The sequence below is a fragment of the Pongo abelii genome, chromosome 2, assembly GCF_028885655.2.
Source record: "Pongo abelii isolate AG06213 chromosome 2, NHGRI_mPonAbe1-v2.0_pri, whole genome shotgun sequence".
In the NCBI taxonomy this organism is placed as follows: Eukaryota; Metazoa; Chordata; class Mammalia; order Primates; family Hominidae; genus Pongo; species Pongo abelii.
The window spans coordinates 1,539,613-1,562,688 of NC_085928.1; the positions used below are offsets into that span (position 1 = coordinate 1,539,613).

General features: G+C 32.5%; 1 protein-coding gene across 15 annotated transcripts in view; it reads right to left on the reverse strand.

Annotated features, from left to right (window-relative positions):
- EPHA6 (EPH receptor A6) overlaps nucleotides 1-23,076 on the reverse strand; it is a 965,948-nt gene that overhangs the window by 332,701 nt on the left and 610,171 nt on the right. For 13 of the 15 annotated variants that reach the window (XR_008523481.2, XM_063721671.1, XM_063721674.1 and 10 more), the window contains one exon: nucleotides 12,496-12,620. The exons of the other annotated variants lie outside the window; for them this stretch is intronic. Coding sequence is in view for 12 of the 13 variants with exons in the window: in XM_063721671.1 (XP_063577741.1) it covers nucleotides 12,496-12,620 (125 nt within the window). In the remaining variant the exon portion in view is untranslated. The remainder of the gene's footprint in view (nucleotides 1-12,495; nucleotides 12,621-23,076) is intronic. 15 annotated transcript variants of the gene reach the window in all.

Below are 23,076 nucleotides of genomic sequence, written 5' to 3' on the forward strand. Positions count from 1 at the left end.
TGCTTACTTGAGAAATTAGTTAGGTTTTTAATTTTATTTTAGAGACAGAAAAATCCTACATTGGCTATTTAAATGATATGACCCAATTATTTGGAGATAAAAAAGATCTGTTGTGTGTATAAAGTTAATGTTAATATGGTGAATTTTGGGCAGCACAGTCCAGTCTTGCAGGGAAATTCTAAAAAAGGAAATTGTCATATCAATGAACTGTCTAGAGCATTGTTTAAAAACCGTGGGCATTTCAAAATAGGTGTATCTCATTTCTTCCCAGATAAATTTCTGTTGAAGTCAAACTAAAGCACACAGATGATGCCAAGCCACTTGATAAGGTGGTCAGCCTTCACGACTGACCTCAATAGTTCCCACCTTCTGGTATTCACACCATTACACAGTCTCCTCTCATATTATCCTAGGGTTGGCCTGTGAGACCCATAGAAGCCTTGGTCACACAGCTAATTAGTGTCAAAGCCTGAATTCTAATGTAGGTCTGTCAAAATCCACGATGACTAGAGATTTACTTACTTTGAATCTCCAGTAGCTGAAAAGGAGCATAAAAATAAGTGGAAATTGAAGCAAAGAGAAGTTTAAGGGCTTGTCCAAGGTCTACAACTAGTTAGAGACAGAGCTGATAATAGAACTAGGCAGTTCAATTTGATTTAAATCAGTTTATGATTTTAAATTATAGTACATTTTTGTTCCTATTTAACAGATACCTTATTTCAAAAATATCAATGTGAATCCATTAAAGAGCCACAAAATATTAAATGAGAAAAAGAAGAAAAATGAAATTGCAACAGTCTATCCACTTTTAGTGTTCCATCAATATTAAACTATATTTTTATTACAGTTTCTTATTAAATTGAAAGTTGGCTAAAATCTAATTGATAATGAAGTAGGTCAGCGTTTCTCAATTGGTTAGCAGCTAATTAGCTTGTCTTAATGTGAGTCAACATCAATGAAATGCACTGAGTAAATATTAGTATTATTTTTGTCTTTTCATAATCCATTTGAAGTATTAAGATTTTGTTCTATACATTCAAGACCAAAAATTTGTTTCAAGGATTAGAAATGTGCAAACATTTTATCGTCCAACTCATTTTTTATTCTATTTCTGATTTATTCAACAAAATCAGATCCTGGCCCTACAATAAACATGGGTTTCCTTTCTCCAAGAGGGCACACTTCCTAATGCTGAATCTACTACAAATCTTGGATGTTAGACTTCTCCTCTGGTAGTAACAATCTGCAAATCAAGTCAAATTAGCAGGAGAACAGAGCCGCTCAGATGTTTCTTAAGGAAAATTCCTGTTAAAAGATTGCATTTTCTTTATAATATAATATTTTGAAAGCTATAGAGCCTAATAAGAATTGTGCTTTAAAATGCACAGTTTAGACACACACACACACACACACACACACAAACACACACACACACATATACATACACTTTTTACAGAAGCATTTCTTGGAGGAGAATATCTCTATAAGGAAACCCGACTAAATTTCTGATAGCTACTAAGGTAAGTTGCTACTCTGCCTTACCCTCTGTGGGGTATATGTTTCCTGTACTATGGTTCCTGAAGATAAATGGAGTCAAACAATGCAACTCAGTAAAAAGCTACCTCACCATTTTTAGGAAATTTCTTAATATAAACTTCACAATTTTTCATAGGTTCAATATCCTTGGAAGAAATAAATGCATCTTTGTTCAATATATAGATTTTCTTATTAAGATTTTCAGATTGAAGGGAGTAGCAGTAGAGCATCAGAAGTATCAGAAGCAAAAAAGTAAATGTATGATTTGGTAAGTATGTTTGTACTTGTAGCCCTAAGTAATGATTGTTTAAGGAATAGACACAAATATGGTATCATTTTTAATTGCATCTGAAATGAACAAATCTTGCATTTGTCTCCAGGGAATGTGACTCAGTCAACTCTTTGGTAAGGCCAGTTATCAAGGAAAAACTTGCTAAGGGTTAGACAACATAATCTAGTTGCAGCTCTTATCTTGAAATTTATATTTAAAAACTAGTAACATTTATCTTTAGGTATTTAGGTATTTAGTCCTTCATCATTTTGGGATAGTAAATTAGGTGCCTGCCTTGTACTTTTGGCTTGTGAAATAAAATATAATCTCAGGACCCCAAACTCACTGTGCCAAAGCGAAAGTAAAGCTTGGGAACTGAGCCATGCAAAAACTGCTTTCCTTTAGTTCCCAGACAGAGAACTGTAATTTCACAACCTTGTATTGTAGCCTCATTTCCATTGCACTCTCTTTTCAAAGGCTTAGTTTATCTTATGTAAAATGTAGATTTACTAACCAAGGCAATGTATAATTGACTTTTTCCTTTACTCCCTGTTTTCACACATAAAATGTAGATTCATTGGAGCTAATCAGAGCCTCACACGAATGTAACTATCTGCCTCACTTCCTACCCTCCTTCCCCTTTTCTCCCTCCTGCTTGCTCTTTCCCCTGTAAATACTTAAGTTCCCAAAACCCCCTTTGGAAAAAACTCAGGTCACAGATGCTCCAATGGCTGTATTTTTTCCCCAGGCACATCCTCAACCTTGGCAAAATAAACCTCTATCAGTTGAGACCTGCTTCAGTCACTTTTTTTTTTTACAGGCTTTCAAAAGTAGCAATATTATATTTACATTTTTCATTGCTGGAAGAGTAGTTTTTTGAAGGCTGACTGCACTTTGAATTCATGGCAATGCTACATTTTTTAAAAGTGGTGTCTGTGAGTTTTGTTTCTTTGATTTTCACCAAACTAGAACAGAAATTTAGAGGAATTTTGAATTTATGTCCTTGTTACTCCCTAGAAGGCATTTTCTTAAAAAAAAAAAAAAAGAAAAAGAAAGAAAAATACTAATAATCCCAAGCTACACTGATTCTTGGTGGGTATTAGCCCAAATGCTTAAAAGGGACATTGTGATCTCTGATAATTTACTATTGCAGATAATATAACCTCTGGACTCCCCAAGTATATCCCACATTGTATTATTTTATTTCCTCCAAACAGTACAGTTTCTTTAAGAGAAAGTGGACAGTTTTTAGAAGTAAATAATCACTTAAAAATAGCTTTATATTTTTTCTCTTTTCTTACAAATGCAAAACTTGATAGTATATGTAGATTTCCAGATTGCTGAGGAAATTGAATAACTGTTTCATCCTTATCTTTTTATGTACTTCTCTGTCATTTTTAATTTATATATATATCATATTTTCACTGAAAACATCAAATGTCTCATTCATTCCTTAGTCTTATTTGATTTTTTCTATCACCTTGTATAGCAAGGCATAACAAAATGAAAATAAGCTTCTGCAGTCATGGAAGTTCAGAATTGGAAAACAACTTAGATTATTTATTCGAACCTCATCGAAAAAGAGATAAAGACATGGAATTCAGGAAAAGTGGTGAGGAAGCAAATTCAGAAATGTATGACTAGGAATATGGAAGCAACTGAATATGAGGTTAGAATGTGAAACTGAATTAAAAGGTGTAACTTGGAGCTGACTGAAATATGGCAATTTAGCAGAAGTGGGATTAATTATGTAGCCTTACCTAGTTGTACACAAGATCAGGCTGGGACTGAAATTCTACAATATGACTCTATACCACCAAAAGAATTCCAGCCCTCTGAGCAGTAGGAAAGAGAGTTTTGTTTTCTTGTAACCAGAACATAAACTTTTGATAGTCATAACCTTTATTTCAGTCTATAAATTTAGATATTGATGGGGTTCAAAACATTATATCCCCAAATATGGCACCTTGGAATTTGAGCAAACAGCAAAAGTAGAAAGATCACCCTTTGACTTTCTCCTGCCCTCCTCCTCTGAAATCAGGTCAAGAGCCCCTCATTTGAGAGGTGCTGTCCCTATGCCCAGAGGAAAGAACATCCTTATCTATAAAGACACAAATATATAAAAAACAAACTGAACAGTAGGTCTTGTTAAGTGACTCCCCCTGAGTTTATTACCATTGGATCATATCCCTTTGCTTAATCACACTTCTGTGCAACTGTCCACTTTTGTTCAAACCTAAGCATAAAAATACATAGGTTTGTCTATTTCTTTGGGTCTTTATATCTGAAGGCTCCTGGCTTATGTAAAACTCACATTGAGTAAATTTGTAGGCTTGTCTCTTCTTAATTGGTTTTTATAAGGACCTCAGTCATGAGCCTAGAGATAGAAAAGAAAGATGTTTCTTTTCCCCTATAGCATATTCAAAAGTTTAAATGAAGTTTATTCAGAGTCCTTAGTTTTACCAACTATTTTTTTCTTTCTTGGATGTACAAATCTTTAATACACTAAATGCAGCTTCTATAATTTTAAACAAATCCATTCTTCAAACCAAACCAAGATAGAATAACTTTTATAAAACAGGAGACACTTTGGAGGTATAGTTAGTAGATATTTGTAATTTTCATGTGTTTGCAGACTCTGCAATGTTGCTGTCAATATATTTTTAGTTTCTTCCTATTTGATAAGGATATACCATACAGACGCTGCTGTGGATGCAGTATTGGCCCCAGTCAGAGTCTTGCTACCATGAGAATCTCTGCTCTAGGCACTATGGTCCTCCCTGGGCTTACTAAGCCAGACAAGCTTCCACAGAGAATGTGATGTTTACTGAACAACATGGAAATTGGATATAAAACCTTTATAATGAGTGTTTGTATCAGTAAATTCCCTTGCTGTCCATTTTCTTTCAGGTAATGCTGTTTTAATTAGTACCAAATACTCACATCTAATTTCTCTGTAGTGGACACTGCAACAAATAATTATGGAAAAAAAAACAAACATAAAAACGTTAGTTACCAGTTCAGGAACTTCTGATTCCACTATATACACTGAATTGTATCCAGAATTGACTTGGTCCTTTATTTACTGCATTTTGCTTCAGATTAATACTTTTAGATCTGATGTCATGTAATATCTACAGATCAAAAACATCTACAAATCACGTAAAATCTACAGAGATGCTAGCCAGTTCTAGAGACATAGCATGTAAGTTCACGTCTATGTTGAGATCATTGTGATTATTTTCCCCTTTATCAACACTTGATTAAACGAGGTGAAGGAAAAGTAGGGCTTCTAGAGACTGACAACTCAGAGGAATGCTGGAATCACTTAGGAGTTTGCTAGGAATCCAAAATCTCATGTTACCACCCCTAACACTACTCATTAGCCCAGTCAAATATATTGCAATCTGCATTTCAGCAAGATCCCCATGTGATCCATATACACTTTCCTCAATCATGCTTTTCTTAGTTCCTTGTGTAATAACCACATTTAACTTTATATGATAGTTTACATTAAGGTTTACAAATGTATGAATTAGATGGTCACAGGGGAAGGGACAGGCAGAGAACAAAGATATGTTTCTGTACCTAAATAATGGATGGAGGTAAGAGTAGCTTTCCTGGAAGTAAAGATAAAATTCTCTTCCTCCCTTGGGCAAACACTTAAGTAAAGGAAATACAACAAAAGAAAATGAGAAATGTATATTGAGCAGCATATAAGAAGGAAGGATTGTTTTTCTTTCTTATGTTGATTATTGCTACAATAATTGCCTCATGTATTTTTAAACAAAGATGCATGTTACTGATTATCCATCTTTAGAAAAATGAGGGATAATTATTAGGTTGTTATCTGTGGAAAAACTATACTAAGAAAGTAGAATAACAGGATTAGGGAGGAAGAACAAAGACTTATTGTGCAAAGTGTGATATTGAGGAGTATGCAACTTTCAGAAAAGACACCAAGACTTCAATCTACTTTTAAAAGAGGTTACTTTAAATCATCCCTGATTGATAAAAATATTTCCCATAATGAAAAGCTTTCCACAAATCTCCTTACGTTTTTTAAATAATACACTGTCCTCAGTGTCACAAAATTATTTATTTTTAATTAAAAAGCAAAGATAGTTTTTCTATAATCTGTGAACTAGGTGAAACACTGACAGGTTATATTAATTCATCATTTCATATAAATAATTATTGACCATCTGGATATAAGAAATGCTACCTTTTTCATGATGAGTTTTCTTAAAATCTAAAAACTGCTGACTGTGATAAAAATGAACAAGAGCACTTTGAGAAAAAGACTTTAACAGTCACAGTGTCTTAAAATACTGGATGTGAGAAGAATGAACTGTTATGAGGGGATTCATGTTTGCAAAACGAGCTACCAGTTGATAATTAGGGGAGCTGTACGACACCCTGGTGAGATACGTATATTTTATTCCTGCCATTTTGCAGATGCGAAATTGACATGAGAGAGTAATGAAGTGTCTGGCCTCAGGGAACCTAGAAAATCAGCATCAGCAGAAAGCACTGACTTTCTGAGACATCCGCTGTGATGTAAGGTATGATGGCCAGGTTTAACACCCACTTACTGGCTGTGTGATTTTGGTAAAGATACTTAACCTTCTTGTGCCTTAGCTTCTTAATCTGTAACATGGGAGGAATAATAATATTTTCCGCAAACATTTGTTGTTAGGAGTAAATTAGCTAGTCCTTGCAAAACTCTTAAAAGATTACCTGGCATATAATTGGTCAACAATCGGTATCTATTAATTACCATCTATGTGCCTCTCTGAGCACTAAGGATAAGAAAGTGAACAAAGCAAATCCTTGCCCTCAAGAGCTTACATTCTTGTCCTTAACAGAATGTTCTCTCAGCTGATGGACATATGTGTATAGGTCTTTCTTATGAACAGGTAGAAACAGAAAGTCTTGCTGGCTTTCTTTCTTTCTTTTCTGCCTTTAAAAAAAATTGTTAGAGGTAATTTTACAGTGGCTGCATGATTTCTTAATTTCCTGGGAATGATCTGAACAAAGAGAGAATTTTACTAATTCAGCTAGAATGTTATTGAAAGAAAATAGCTGTGTTAGGCAAAGACTGAGGGTTGAAATCAACTCTTTTCTTCAGGGACTCATAAACGACTGGGGGAAGTCCAGATCCACAAATAAATAACTCTGATTAAGACTAATTTTGGTAAATATAACTGTTAGAGTCTGAATGTTTATGTCCTTCCAAAATTCATATGTTGAAATAATCACCTCCAAGGCCATGGTGTTAGGAGGTGAGGTGTTTGGGAGATGATTAGGTGATCGGGGGTGGAGCCCTCATGAATGGGATTACTGCGCTTATAAAAGAGACCCCAGAGAACTCCCACACCCTTCTGCCATGTGAGGACACAGTGAGAAAACCACTGTCTATGAACCTGAAAAGGACCTCACCCAATGCCAAAGCTTCTGGAGCCTTGGCCTTGAACTTCCCGCTTTCCAAAACTATGGGAAATAAATGTCTATTGTGTATAAGCCACATAGTTTATTAGTTTTTATCACAGTAGCCCAAACAGACTAAGAGAATAATGAAATAACAAAGAAGCAAGAGAAGGAAGTGTGCCTTGCTTGGGCAGAGAAAAAAAGGAGAGGAAAGAGGGAAAAGTAGGGAGGAGAAGAGAAAAGAGGGCACAGGAAGAAAAATTAAGAATGTGAACACAAAGGGTAAGGACAGAAGGGAACAGAGATAAGAGAAGGGTGCTATGGTTGGAATGTCCTCCCAAAGTGCTAGGATTACAGGCATGTGCCACCGTGCCCGGCCTCATTTTGAAATTTAATTGTCATTGTAACAGTATTAATAGGTGGAACCCTTAAGAGATCATTAGGCCACGAAGGCTACACCCTCTTGGGTGGGATTGGTGCTTTATGAAAAGTCAAGTATGGCCCTCTCCTTCCCCTCTCTTTGCTTTTCTCCTCTTCTGGTGCGTGAGGAATAGCATTTCTCCTCTGTGGAGGATATGGCATTCAAGGAGCCATCTTGGAAATGAGGAGGGGGCCCTCACCAGACACCAAATCTACTGGCACCTTGATCTTCCCAGCCTCTAGAACTGTAAGAAATAAATTTATGTTTCTTATAAATCACCCAGTCTCAGATATTATGTTATAGCATCACAAAACAAACAAAGACAAAGGGTATACTTGCTCTTCAATATGAATAGAAGAGGGTTTGGACTGTTTTGAAGGGGAAGACTGAGAAGTTGGGAGCAGATGATGTCTTAGTTCCCTCATTATAAGAATGGGCTCTACTGGAGAGCCTATTGGAGAAAAGCAGTATTAGTAAGTAAATAAAAAAATAAAAAATAATAAAAGTTTTGTAACTTATCTTGACTTCCCATGTTATTTTAAAGTGCCTTTCATAGTCAAGCTGTATTCACTTGAGTTAAAGGAAAATGAAAGACTGAGTATGAAAAAGAAAAGTGACTAAAAATTAGGGAATATAATTAACTGAATAAGGAATATCTAACTAATTATAACCCATAAAGCAATATGTTTTCTTTCTCACATATCACTCTTAATACACAAACACACACACACAAACACACTCAGACACATCACACACACAGAGAGAAAGAGAATAATGCTAGGGTCTTAATTTTTACATATAATTATGATGTTAAGAATACTGCTCTCTATGGTGAGGTATTTTTAAAAGGTGTGTGTGTGTGTGTGTGTGTGTGTTTAATTTCAGTAGATTTCAATGAAAAACCATAGTTATCTGAGGGATGGGATAACATTAAGATAATTTATCTATATAACAGTACATACACAAACATTAGCATTTGACAATAGCTAGAACTGTAAAAGATTACCTACATCTAGATCTTTCTAGGTCCTTATTTTACAAATGAGAAAATAGAACTAAAAAAGTTAAGATCTGAGCCAAACTCAAATATTTGAATACTCAGACCAGTGCTTTTTTTCTAATATATTACACTCTCTGAGCAACAGTGAGTGTTGATAACAGTGTTATCAGTGATAACAATAGTACGTTGTTTAACCTCAGGTATTTGTAGACACTTCACATTCCAAGCAGGTTAACTTCTTTCCTGATTTACAGAAAAATGCATTTGAAATAATAACTTAAAACAGCATTAATTCCTCAAAGACTTGTGTAAATATGGATATTTTGTGGATCAATTATGCGTATAGCAATATAAAATAACTGATTGAAATGAAATGCAACTTTTTAACAACATGGCACCAATATTAAAGACTGAAGAGTATATAAATAGTACAATGAGCCAAGCATTAATTCTCCAATAGTTCTTCAAGAATTTAGCTACCTTTTTTAATAGTGCTCCAGCAAATCAACTTGGATCACTTTTACCTGTTTCTGTTTCCATTTGCCAGCTTCTATGTGTTTTGCGTTTAAGAGCTTGTACCTGTAGCCTTCTTTAGAACCTAAACTCGGGCTACTGGAGCCACTGCAGAGAACCGGAAGTGCCTACGAATCTTTTTTGCACACTATATATGTACTTACACCAAAGGCTGTAGCCAATAACTGACTAAAGCCAGAGTAGAGAAGCCCAGATTTTTGTTTTCGTAAGATGAACTCTGAGATATAATTTAGAACCCAGAGCTTCCTTCATTGTCACTGAGTTTGACTGACACCTTCCTTTGCAGTATTGCTGGCCCCATTCTTTTGTCAGTTTCCCTGGGAGTTTGCTTAATCATTTGCATACAAATACTTGTCTCCGGATCTGCTTTTGGGAAGACAACTACTAAACACACAGATTAAAGCTATTTAGGATCCATCCATTCATCCACATTTTTCTATACTAGCTACCTCCCTCTGTTTTCCCTGCCTCTGTCCAAATACCTCATTCCCTCACTCTCCCAAATAGGCAAAACTTGAAACAGACTAGTGTGCATCTTATTCTATTCTATATTCCTCTATACCTACATCATAATATACAAATATAAACATCTGAGAGAATATTTGTGTCCCAAAAATGAAATATGTTTATATATATATTTCTTTTTATCTTGTTTTCCTTACTGAACAATATTTAGATTACTAATAAAGAAAGAAATTAGCACTTTAAACTGAATTCTATTGTAATTTTCCATAGTTATAAGTTATAAATCTTTGCTTGGAATGAGAAACCATGTCACAGATACAGATATGTAAAATGTACAGTTAGAATCTGAAGTCAAAGTAGGTAAAAAATTTCAATGCTATCATTTTATGTTCTCTCTGAAAGATTTTAGCATTCTAACATTTTTGATTGGTTGCTTATATATTGTCTATGTATAAAAGAATAATTATTTTATTTAGTTTGTACATAATTCCCATGCTATCATTTTCTGATTCTATGTTGTATTATTTGCTAAATATTTCCTTAATGCTTGCTTAAGTGATTTTTATACTAACTTAGAGTTATTCATCTTTAGGTCTATTTATACCTAATTTTTACAACCTGCCAAAAATGTTAATATCTTTATTTCCATTTCATAAATATGAAATCTGAGGCATAGGGGGATTAATTGACTTTTTCCTGGCCATAAGCGTAATGAGAGGCAGAGCCAGAACATGAATTAGAAATCCTTGACTTCCAACTCCATGTTTAATCCATTAGTAGTGGGTTACTGCTATTTTCTTACAAAATAAACTCCTTTATAACATTACCTATTCCATCACTAAAATAAAACCTATGTAATAAAGCCAAATGTTGTACATATAAGAATGAATGTAAATATTATGTTAATTACTATCTTTTAGAATCGTATTGATTTATAAAATTTTGATTGGATGAATGTGGTTCTCTTTCTATTACATCTGTATGATTTATCCTAACTTAGAAATATTGCAAGTCATTTTCATCCTCAAACATATCAGGTATAAATGACTGTAAGATTAGACAGTGATTTTCTATGTGTAAAATATAACCCTTATAAAACACAGAGAAATATTTTGATTCTGAAAAGTTGCTTGTATATATATGCACATTGCTTGTTAAATAGTCAGAAATTTTGAGTGTATGAAAATATACTTAAACCAGTCAACAGAAAACATATGTTTTCTTGTGATACTGTGCTGTAGGCCATAACATTTGAAAGGCTAGCCCAGCAGATTTCTGAGCACATATTGGCCAGGATAATTTGCAGAATCTGTATTCCAATTTAAACCCAGTAAATCTGTCCCTTCTTAGGCTATGGATTTATCTATGTCACTTAAAGATAATGATAGTTTTTATTGACTACATAATGCTGAAATTATTAGAGCAACAAAAAATGGATACAGCTATGCTACTAAGTTATCTCTCCCATTATCAAACCTAGATTAACTCTGAAGCAGTAGAATAGAGGAAGGTATGTGTTATGGTTTGAATGTCCCCGCCAAGCTTATGTTTTAATTTGATTGCTATTATAACAGAATCAAGAGATGGAACCTTTAAGAGGTGATTAGGCCATGAAGGCTATGGCTTCATTTGCGGGATTGGTGTCACCATGGGAGTGGCTTTCATATTGCAGAAATAAGCTCCTAATAAAAGGATGAGTTTGGCTTCCTTTTGCTTCTCTCTCACCCTGGCCTTGCCCTCCCACAGTGGGATCAATAACCAAGAAGTTCTTTTCCAGATGCTGAGTCCTCGATCTCGGACTTCTTCGTCTCCAGAACCATAAACCAATAAATTTCTGTTTATTATAAATTACTCCATCTGTGGTATTCTGTTATAGCAGCGCAAAACAAACTAAGAAAGTAGAGTTCTATTTCTCCTTTTGCCCTCTATTTCTTCAGAGGAAGACTAAATTCCTTTATGATTTCCTTTGCTTCTAGTAAGGAACAGAAATGCAAGATGTTCCTTCTCATTGTAATATACCACTGGATATTACATATAATTTTTACATTAAAATTTTTATTTAACATTCCCTTTGCATATTTCTAGAAGTAGTATTAAAATAATAAGACATTTCAGAATTGACTATGTGGTCTGCTGTAATATTGATGCCAAGAATATCATAATGGTGAGGAATGAAAGAAAAATGCACAAAGAACATAAATATAATAAAGAGAATGAAGTATATAACGGGGAAATATACTAATGTATGACAAAAATGGAAATAAGGGTTCCATTATTATAAATAAGGATTTGTCAACTGAATTTATCTTGCTAGCTTATAAAATAAAATAGCTAACCTGAATGTAAAGAAAGCGTTTCATTTATATGCTATTTCCATTTATCCCTTAAATAATACTTTCCATATTATAGCCGACTGTAACTCTAAACTCACTGGCAAAGGATATGTGCTACAAAAACCCACTTCAGGTTATAGTAATTCAATATTAAAATTTCTTCCCAACTGAATTTTAGAAACAATCTTATAGCAACCAAACTATAAATTGAATAAATCGAAGAAGTTACTACTTCTTACAATATTACAAAACTCTCTAGAGTAGGTCATGACAGAAATGAACATCTTACATCTTCTACTTTAATCTGACACAAAACAAGATAAATTAATTAATAACTTACAAGCAGAATAGTAAGTTAGAGAGGATTCAAAGAAACAGAAGGTATGAGGTTAGGCCAAAGAAGAACAGGGTTTAAAATAAAATAATATAGTATAACGACATGCTCAATATATACATATATATGCATATATATGTAGTTTTATAGGAAGCACCAAATAAGACCTACTTTCTCATAGTACTTGATCTCGTAGTCCAGAATGGCTCCATTGGAAAAAGCAGGTGCTTGCCATGATAGGGCAATGCTATTTTGGGATGCCCAGTCCTTCCTTACCACACCTATCAGGGAAGGTGCTGAAAGGAAAGAAAATAACTAAGAATTAATTGGCAGGAATCATTTTCCATTATCCTTTCTTTAATATTTTCTCTTCCAAGGAAAATAAAATTCTTGTTGAAGAGGACACCATTTATTGAAAGCAGATTAATAAGATAGCCTTAGGATACGTTCTATTCAGTCCAAATAAGGCATTAAATATATTTAGGAACACTCTCAGGGAACACAGGAAAAACTCAAATATTCCAAGAGTAACGGCCAGAACTCATCATCTTTGGTATTATTAGGGGAGGATATTTTTCTTTAAAATGGTTTTGGTCTTGAACTATAACATGAAATACGATACGCTTGGCTCGTATGTTTTATCAAATATTAATCTACTGTAGGAAAAAGCAAACTGCAATTACAAGATCATTTATAGGCTTCTCCCTTTCCTCTAGACATTTTAAGGCTTCAAAAAAGTTTATATTATAAGCTTTATAATTGCAATAAATGATTGTTTATTAATGTGAGGATTATTTCTTTTGCATAGTTTCTGTGACATTGGACAAAATTAAAATATTTAACTTTAGAAGTTATTTTCAGAATCATGTCTATTTTATTTTTCCATATAATTCTAAATTAAAATAATCTGTTAAGCTTCTAATATAAAACTAAGATATATATCTCTCAGATTCTTCTCTTTGCACCTTTTAGAAAATACTTTTTAAGTATTCTAATTTCTAAAAAAACAGCAGTTTTTGACATAAAAGTCAACAATCATTCAGAAAAAATAAAATCCAAATTAAAACACACTGATATGCCATTTCTCACACAACAGATTGGCACAAAAAAAGTACAAAAATTTGGTAAGACACTCTGTTGGCTAGGCTATAGGATAAAACACTTTACCACATTGTTGGTGGCAATGCAAAACGATACAGCTCTTATGAAGTGAAGCTTAAAGATTTAAGGCATAAATTATGTATTTATTTACACTGGCTTTTTGGAATCTCTCTCAGAGATACACTGCACAACACAAAGTGACATATTTACAATACTATTCCTGGAGATTTATTTCTAAAGATTGTAACAATCTAAATGCCCATCAATAAGGGAGTGGTTGAAAAACTATGCTACATCCACTAGAGAATTATGAAGTTATAAAAAGGAATTATGGCTATCTATAAACACTAGAATAGAGTTATATCAGAATATATTTTTAACTGAAGAAAGTAAGGTGAAGAAAAATGCATAAAAAAGCTGTAAGGATAAACCTAAGAATAACAAATAATTATAATGGTTGCCCTTAGGGGGTGAAAGGCAATAGGATAAACACTACAAGGTTAGAAACTGGACATCTGTGAATATATTTTGCCTTGCAAATTTACTGTGTAATGTAAAAATATTATAAAGGATTAAAAACAACTTGAAAAGGCCGGGCGCGGTGGCTCACGCCTGTAATCCCAGCACTTTGGGAGGCCAAGGCGGGCAGATCACGAGGTCAGGAGATCTAGACCATCCTAGCTAACACGGTGAAACCCCGTCTCTACTGAAAATACAAAAAAATTAGCCAGGCATGGTGGCGGGCACCTGTAATCCCAGCTACTCAGGCGGCTGAGGCAGGAGAATGGCGTGAACCCGGGAGGCAGAGTTTGCAGTGAGCAGAGAGAGTGCCACTGCACTCCAGCCTGGGCGACAGAGCGAGACTCCGTCTCAAAATAAATAAATAAATAACTTTAAGAACAATTATGAAAAATTAACAGAATCATAAAATGAAGAATACTGTATTGAATTGGAGACATAACCTCCAAGAGTGAACTGTTAAACATAGCTTTAAACACAGTGATTTAACAAAAATATCAATGGGATGTGCTTTAAGAATTAAATAAAAACTTTTTTCTTATTTGAAAATTATTAAACTGTTTTAATAATGATATTGTTGATGTTAGTATTGGTATTGTAATTTTGAAGCTGTTTCATATTTATATATATGTATATATATATAAAGTTATAAAGCAAATGAGTAACAATGTTGTATTGAGAACTAGATTTTTTCCTCCTGAGGGAGAAAAAATATAAAAGACGTCAGATATATTAAGGTAAATAAAAACTCCAAGTTAGAAGTTACATTATAAACTCATTATATCTTTCCAATTCATTTTCAGAAATCTACTTAAAGGTACCAATCACAGGTGAGAATTAGATTTGAAAAATTGATTCTGTCATATTTCAATTTCTAAGAAAGACTTAAGTATTAAAAGTTTGGCATTTTATTTCTGAAGGTTGCTTTTGTGTTCTAAGGACAAAGTATTTTCTTAAATTTGTGAGAATGACAAGTTTGGCTTTTCTAAGGAAAAAAGGTCTTTAGAAACTACATTTAAAACTCTTTCTGGCTGTTCAATTGGAACATTATTTTTGGTGTAGAATATATTCTTAAAACGAGAGATAATTACAGAAGTTACTAGGAAATAAAAGTTTGTCACATGAGCTAAAACAGAAATGAATAATGTCGCATATAAGAAAAAGCACTCAGATAATTCACTATTTAAAATAAGTCCTAACTATAGACTGTAGAGACACAACAAGACTGCTTAAAGAAACAAGACCTAACTATGTACTGTTTACAAGAAACTCATTTCACTGTAAGGACACAAATAGACTGAAAGTGAAGGAATGGAAAAAGACATTCCATTCAAATGCAAGCCAAAAATAAGCAAGAATAGCTATACTTGAATCAAGTAAAATAGAGTTTATGTCAGAAACTTTAAAGAGACTTTTATATAATGATAGAAGAATCAAGTTAGCAAGAGGATGTAACAATCTTAAATATATATGCACTCAACACTGCAGCAACCAGATATATAAAGCAAATATTAGATCTAAAGAGAAAGATAGACCCCAATACAATAGCAGTTGGGGACTTCAACACCCTACTCTCAGCATTAGACAGCTTATCAAGACAGAAAATCAAAAAAGTAATATCCAGAATAGACCACATGTTAGGCCACAAAACAAGTCTCAACAAGTTTATAAAAACTGAAATAATATCGTGTCTTTTCTGATCACAATAGAATAAAATTAGAAATCAGTAAGATGAACCTCAAAAAATACACAAACACGTGGAAATTAAACAAAATGCTTCTGAGTTACCAAATAGACAAATCAGGAAAGAAATTACACATTCTCTTGAAGCAAATGAAAATAGAAACAAAACATACCCAAACCTAAGAGATATAGAAAAGGCAGTACTAAGAGTGAGGTTTATAGCAATATGTTCCTATATTTAAAAAGTAGAAATATTACAAATAAAAAATCTAACGATGCATCTAAAGGAACTAGAAAAGCAAGAACAAATCAAGCCCAAAACTAGTAGACAAAAAGAAATAATAAAGATCAGAACAGAAATAAACAAAATGGAGATGAAATAATACAAAACATCAATGAAATTAATATTTTGAAAAAAGGAACAAAATTGACAAACCTTTAACTAGACTAAGAAAAAGAGAAAGAACACCCAAATAAATAAAAGCAGAAACAAAAAAGAAGACATTATAACTGATACCACAAGAATACAAAGGATCATTAGAGACTGTTATAAACCACAAAATGCCAACAAATTTGAAAACCTAGGGGAAATGAATACATTCTTCAACACATACAAACTACCAAGGTTGTACAGTGAAGAAATAGAAAATCTGAACAGACCAATAATGAGTAACATGATAGAACCAGTAATAAAAAGTCTCCCAACAGAGAAAAGACCAGGAACAATGGCTTCACTGGTGAATTGTACCACCCTGTTAAAGAAGAACTAATACCAATTTTTAACTATCACATCAACAGAATGAAGGACAAAAATATAATTATCTCAACAGATGCAAAAAAAAAGCATTTGATAAAAATCAACATATCTTCATTATATAGACTTTCTACAAATTAGGTATAGAAGGAATGTACCTCAACACAATAAAGGCCATATATGATAAACACACATCCAACATCATACTGAATGGGGAAAAGTTGAAAGATTTTCCTTTAAGAACTGAAATAATACCAGGACGTTTACTTTTACCACTCTTTTATTTATTATAGAACTGGAATTCCTAGCCAGAACAATTAAGCAAGAGAAAGAAACAGAAGGTATCCAAATTGGAAAGGAGGAAGTAAAATTCTCCCTAATTGCAGATCTCATGATCTTATATACAGAAAAACCTACAGACTCTACCAAAAACTCTTAGAATTAATAAACAAATTCAGAAAAGTTGCAGGATAGAAAATCAACGTACAAAAATCAGTAGCATTTCTATACAACAGTCATAAATGTGCTGAAAAAATCAACAAGGCAATCCCATTTAAAATAGCTGCAACAATAAATAAATATCATATCTAGGAATACATTTAACCAAGGAGATGAAAAATCTCCATAATAAAAACTATAAAACAGTGATGAAAAACTTTAAGAGGAAACAAATAAATGTAAAGACATGCTATGCTCATGGATTCAAATAATTAGTATTGTTAAATCACCATACCACCCAAAGCAATCTAGATTCCATACCACCCCTATCAAAATAACAATTACATTCTTTACAGAAATAGAAAAATCAAATCACTGAAGCAGTTTTGAGGAAAAAACAAAACAAAACAAAAGCTGGAGACATCACACTGCCTGACTTCAAAATATATTACAAAGACAGAGTAACCAAAGCAGCATGGTTCTGTCATAGAAACACATTTCAATACCAATGTGACGGAATAGAGAACACAGAAATAAACCTATGTATTTGCAGCCAGCTGATTTTTGGCAAAGATGCCAAAAACATACATTCCTTTCCTCAATATATGTTTTTGGCATCTTTTCAATAAATGATGCTGGGAAAACTGTACGACCACATGAAGAAAACGAAACTAGATACCTATCTCTCACCGTATACAAAAATCAACATAAATGGATTAAAGAGTTAAATGTAAGACTCAAAAATATAAAACTATTTAAAGAAAACACTAGGGAAATGCCTCAGGACATTAGTCCAGGCAATAATTTTATGAATAGGTCTCAAAACCATAGGTAACAAAAACAAAAGCAAAAATACCCATGAGATTATATCAAACCAAAGCTTCTGAACAGCAAAGAAAATAATCAACAGAGTCAACAAACACCTGGAAAACAAGAGAAGATATTTGCAAACTACTATTCATTCAACAATGGATTAATATCAAGGACTATACAAGGAACTCAAACCACTCAACAACAAAAAACAAATAATCCTATTTAACAATGGGCAAAGGATCTAAATAGACATTTCTGAAAAGAAGACATACAAACGACTAACGATATGTGAAAAATGCTCATCATCACTAATCATCAGGAAAATGTAAATCAAAATTACAATAAACTACCATCTCACTCCGTTTGGATAGCTATTATCAAAAATAAAATAAATAACCAGTGCTGGTAAGGATACAGAGAAAATGGAACTCATCCACTGCCAGTGGGAATGTAAATTAGTGCAGTCATTATGAAAAATAGTTTGGAGGCTTTCAAAAACTAAAAATAGAACTACCATATAATCCAGATATCCTACTACTGGGTATATATCGAGAGGAAATGAAATTAGTATGTGGAAAATATTCCCCCAACCCTAAGCCCCCCACATCATAATTATTGCAGTAGTATTCACCATGGCCAAGATATGGAAGCAATCAAAGTATCCATCCACAGATGAATAAATAATGAAAATATGTAACACACACAATGGAATACTATTCCACTGTTAAAAAGAATGAATTTCTGTCCTTTATGGCAACACGGATGAGCCTGGAGGCCATTATGTTAAATGAAATATGTAAGTCGCAGAAAGATAAGTACTGCATGTTCTCACTCATCTGTGAAAGCTAAAATATTTGATCTTACTGTACAGCATAGAATAATGGTTACTAGAGACTGGGAAGGGGAGGGAAGTGGATAAAGAAAAGTTAACTAAACAATACCAAATGACAGCTAGGTAAGAGAAATAACTTCTAGTGTTCTACAGCACTGTAGGTGACTATAGCTAATAAGCTATTGCATATTTTTAAATAGCTAGAAGACAGGATTTTTGAATGTTTCCAACAAAAAAATTACTGTTTGAGGGGATGTATATGTTAATTACCTTGATTTCATCATTACACAGTGTATTCATGTATCAAAATATCACACTGTACCCTATAAATATATACCATTTTTATGCATCAATTAAAAATAAAAAAAGAATTCATGAGGCAAAAATATTATACTTTTATGTTGACAAGGAATAAAATGAGTGGAAAAAGTATGTATTTAGGAAATTCATTCTCACTATTACATTAAACAGAGAAACTACTCTTGGGTAACCAAAGAACACAATTTAGTGATTCAAAAGAAAACAATTTAGTGATTCAAAAGAAAACATAAGTTTTTCAGATATGTTCTTTATGTAGCAACCATATGTACTATTTTTGGCATAACAAATGAAGAATATTTAAATGAAAATATGATTACATAAAGTTGTATCCAATTCAACTTTGGTAATTAAATCTCAATCAATTCATTAAAAAAAGAACAGAAAAAGTGCTCAGATAATTTACCATTTGAATTAAGACACATTCGCTCTTAATAAACCACCATTAATAAATTTGTCCCTGTTGGAAGCTGCATTAATATTCTTGAATTATAGTGTAATAATATATTAAATCATGCTCGATGGATAAATCATAACTTTAAAGAGAAATCATACGAATTAGAGGTTGATTTAAACATATCAATTCATTACAATTTTTGAAAATGTCATTTTCATATATACAATCTTATGGTTAATTTTCAGTTTAATGTACAATGTCTAAAGCAATATTACCAGTGTTTTACATTTTGCTTCATAATGATTTAGCACTCAAGGTCAGCACTATAATCCTTGCAAAACTTAAAAGAAATTCAATTATAGCCACAGCATAAAAGAATGACTACTGAGAAAAATATAGGTACTATTTTTCTATTTCCAATTCTCCAGTGGGCAATTAATAGTACACCTACATCACCTAAATTTTACGAGTTCCATCCTATACTTTTATAAAACAGTAACAAATAAAAATGGATTTCATGATCCAAATGTCCTAAACCCTAAAATCTCTTTGCTTTTGCACATTCCTTTCATATGTTAATATACATATTTTACATAGTTATAAAATGTACATAATTTTACATAATTCTATTTATTTTTAACAATGCGTACTAAATCCAATTCCATATTTTGAAATAGTATCTGTAATTATTATTTTAATTGCTAAAATACTCCATTCTGTATACTTTATGAAATCATTCCTCTAATGTTGAAATTTCCAATACTTTCCTATTAGAGTTTCTACAGTTCATGCACAAAGTTTTGATTTTGTTAAATTTTTATTAAGAAAACTGCTTAATATAACTTGGATATTCTGAGACATACTATGAAAGAACTGAATCAATATATATTAAGCACACACTTTAAATGGTTAATGAATTAAAGGAGAGGATGAGAGAAACAATTTACAGGTCAATATACACCCCCAAATGCTGGATTTTCTGTTTTCACAGAGGCCAACAATATATAGAATTTTATTTTAAAATGAGGCTTCCATATATGAAAGCTCAAGAGTTAGTTTTGAATATATTTAATGATTTTTTTCTTAATAATCCAGGATTATATGACATTTGAGTCTGATATATGGTGGTAACACCCTTGAAGTAATGAATAAAAAGCAGAAAATATAGCATATACATTTATTTTCCATATGAGAAAAACTGATTTTAGGACACAGAAGAGCAACTATTGATTTTTATCTCTGGTGCTAAAAAGTCAGGGGAAAAAAAAGCAGGAGAATAAAATCTAGAGTTTGTCAGATCAGAGGCTGATGGAATAACTTGAAGGCTCAAGCAATATTCCCTGAGTAAGAATTATGTATTCAGGATAGTCTTCAGCAGAATTTTATTTCTGATATACATCCTTATTTAAGTCTTCAAAATCTTAGCTTTGACCTTCAAGAAAAAGATTGTTGAATAGATAGCTGAAATGGTTTTAAATATAAACCTTTCTGATGACTACGTTTCCAATAGTTTCTCAAACACTATGTAACAAAAATTTGTAGAAAAAAAATGTACACGGGAATTAGTTAACAAAAGAGGCCTCATTTACAGTTAGATGAGTATTATTTTCTTATGCTTATGTGGAGATACCTGAAGAAATCCTAAATTAGTCTAGTTAACTATTTTTCTCTCAAGACAATATTTTTATTAAATATTTATTTTATACCATGTATATTTATCTTACTTCAATCTCATAAATCAATGGAATGGAGACGGTCTTTATTTTAAAGATAAGAATGCTAAACCTCACAGGAGTTGAGCAATTGTTTAATGAAGAGATGTGAAGGTAAATTTTAATATTAAATCAAAGTGCCACAAAAGAATCGAAAAGTTACATTTTTACTACATTTTCTCCTAAAATGAATTCCAATTTAGTGTAATAAGTTCAAAATTAAAATCTATGCTCAAAACTAAAGGCAAAAAATAAAATAATGCCACAAATATCCTTGTTGCCTTTGAAAATGTTATTTTTTAATTTTCCTAATACTATTATTCAAATTCACACTATGGATAAATAGAAATATGCATTATTTTGAAAATTCAATACTTGTGATATGGGTTATAAAGTTATGTTTCTAAAACTGTATTAAATAATGCTAATTCTCAATCATCTATAAGCATACTACATATATTAAGGTTTACCTATCAGGGTGTGTGCGTGTGCACGTGCTCATTGTGTGTGTGTGCATGCATGCGTATGTGAAAAAGTGAGATAGAGAGTGAGAGCACACTCATATACACATGCTTGTGACAATGAAAATCTTAATATTGAATGCTACACAATAGAATCTTAGTATGAAGATAGACCTTATAAGCCATTTAATATATTTTTTTCCAGCAACCAGAAAATCCCTTGACACTTCTTTGATAGCTTCTTATCCATTTTTTGCTTCAGCATTAATGAGTACCTTACTCCACAAGGCTATCCATTCCTTTTTGTAAACCTCTAGTTGTTTAAAAAGCTTTCATATGGAACCACTGTCTTCCTGTGACTTCCAACTATGTCCTAGGTTCTAATTTTTAGCATAAATAGAATTAACTCTTCCACTTTCCCTCATCTATCATTCTTTTCTTTTCTCTCCTTTTTTCTCTTCTTTCTAAGATGCTCCTGCCTTCCTTCTTTACTCTTTTCTTTCTTCATTTACTTTTTAAAATGCTTTCTACTGCCTTATTTCTTTACATTTTTCTTTTATTTTCTTCCTTGTGCCTCTTTTAGGATAGGAATGTGTGTGTGTGTAGGTGTGTTTTAAGGGAAATATAATAAAAAACTCAATGAAATGTCAATAAAGAATAATACTGAAATAAAATAAATAATACAGACCAGAAAGTACAAATCAGAACAAAATTTTAAGACTATATAATTTTTTCCTTTCTCTTTACTAATGAACTAACGGGTATAATTGCAAAGCAAAAGCACACAACAGTGTTTCTTTCGTGTATGCTCACGAAGGAGACAGTATAATCAAACACGATAATTTTACCTGTGAAATTCTGTAGATGTGATACATGTTTATCATGTTAATTGACATTTTTTGAAACCTGAAAACATGCTTCAAAATACTTCTGACCTATATTTTGTTTTGGAAATGTTTCTTAAATGTTCTGTGCTTTAGATATCACAATAGTTCCTAAGAATATCTGTCTCCTGTGCTTTTGTTTTTATATGTTTTTTTCTTGTAATCAGAGTTTAATGGTAATATACATTGTTATCTATTTCCTGCATGTGGTTGAAACCTAGTTATGAGTTTGAAATATACATGTGAGACTTATATGCAGCAAGTTAGTACTTTATGTTCTTCCTTTTTTTTCTTTCTGAATTTGAAAATAACATTGTAGTATGTTAAACCAATATGACAGCTGTACTGTAATATTAAAATGAGTAACAGCCCTGAAATATCACATCTTAATTCCCAGAATCTGTGAATGTTCTTTTATGGCAGAGGCTTTGCGGTTTTTATTAAGTTAAGAATTCAGAGGTGGGGAATTAGCCTGGATTATCTGGTGTGCCCAAAGTAAGCACAAATGACCTTATGCAAGAAAGCTATATGGTAGTTTTATTTTTAATTTTTTGAAAAATCTCCATACAGCTTTCCATAATGGCTGTACTAATTTACATTCCCACCAACAGTGTATAAGAGTTCCCCCTTTTCTATATCCTTGCAATCATTTGTCACTTTTTGTCTTTTTCATCATAGCCATTCTAACTTGGGTGAGGTAATATCTCATTGAGGTTTAGATTTGCATTTACCTGATGATTAATGATGTTTAAGATTTTTTCTTATACAGGTTGGCTATTTGTATGTCTTCTCTTCAGAAATATCTATTCAGATATTTTGCCCATTTAACAACTGCATTAT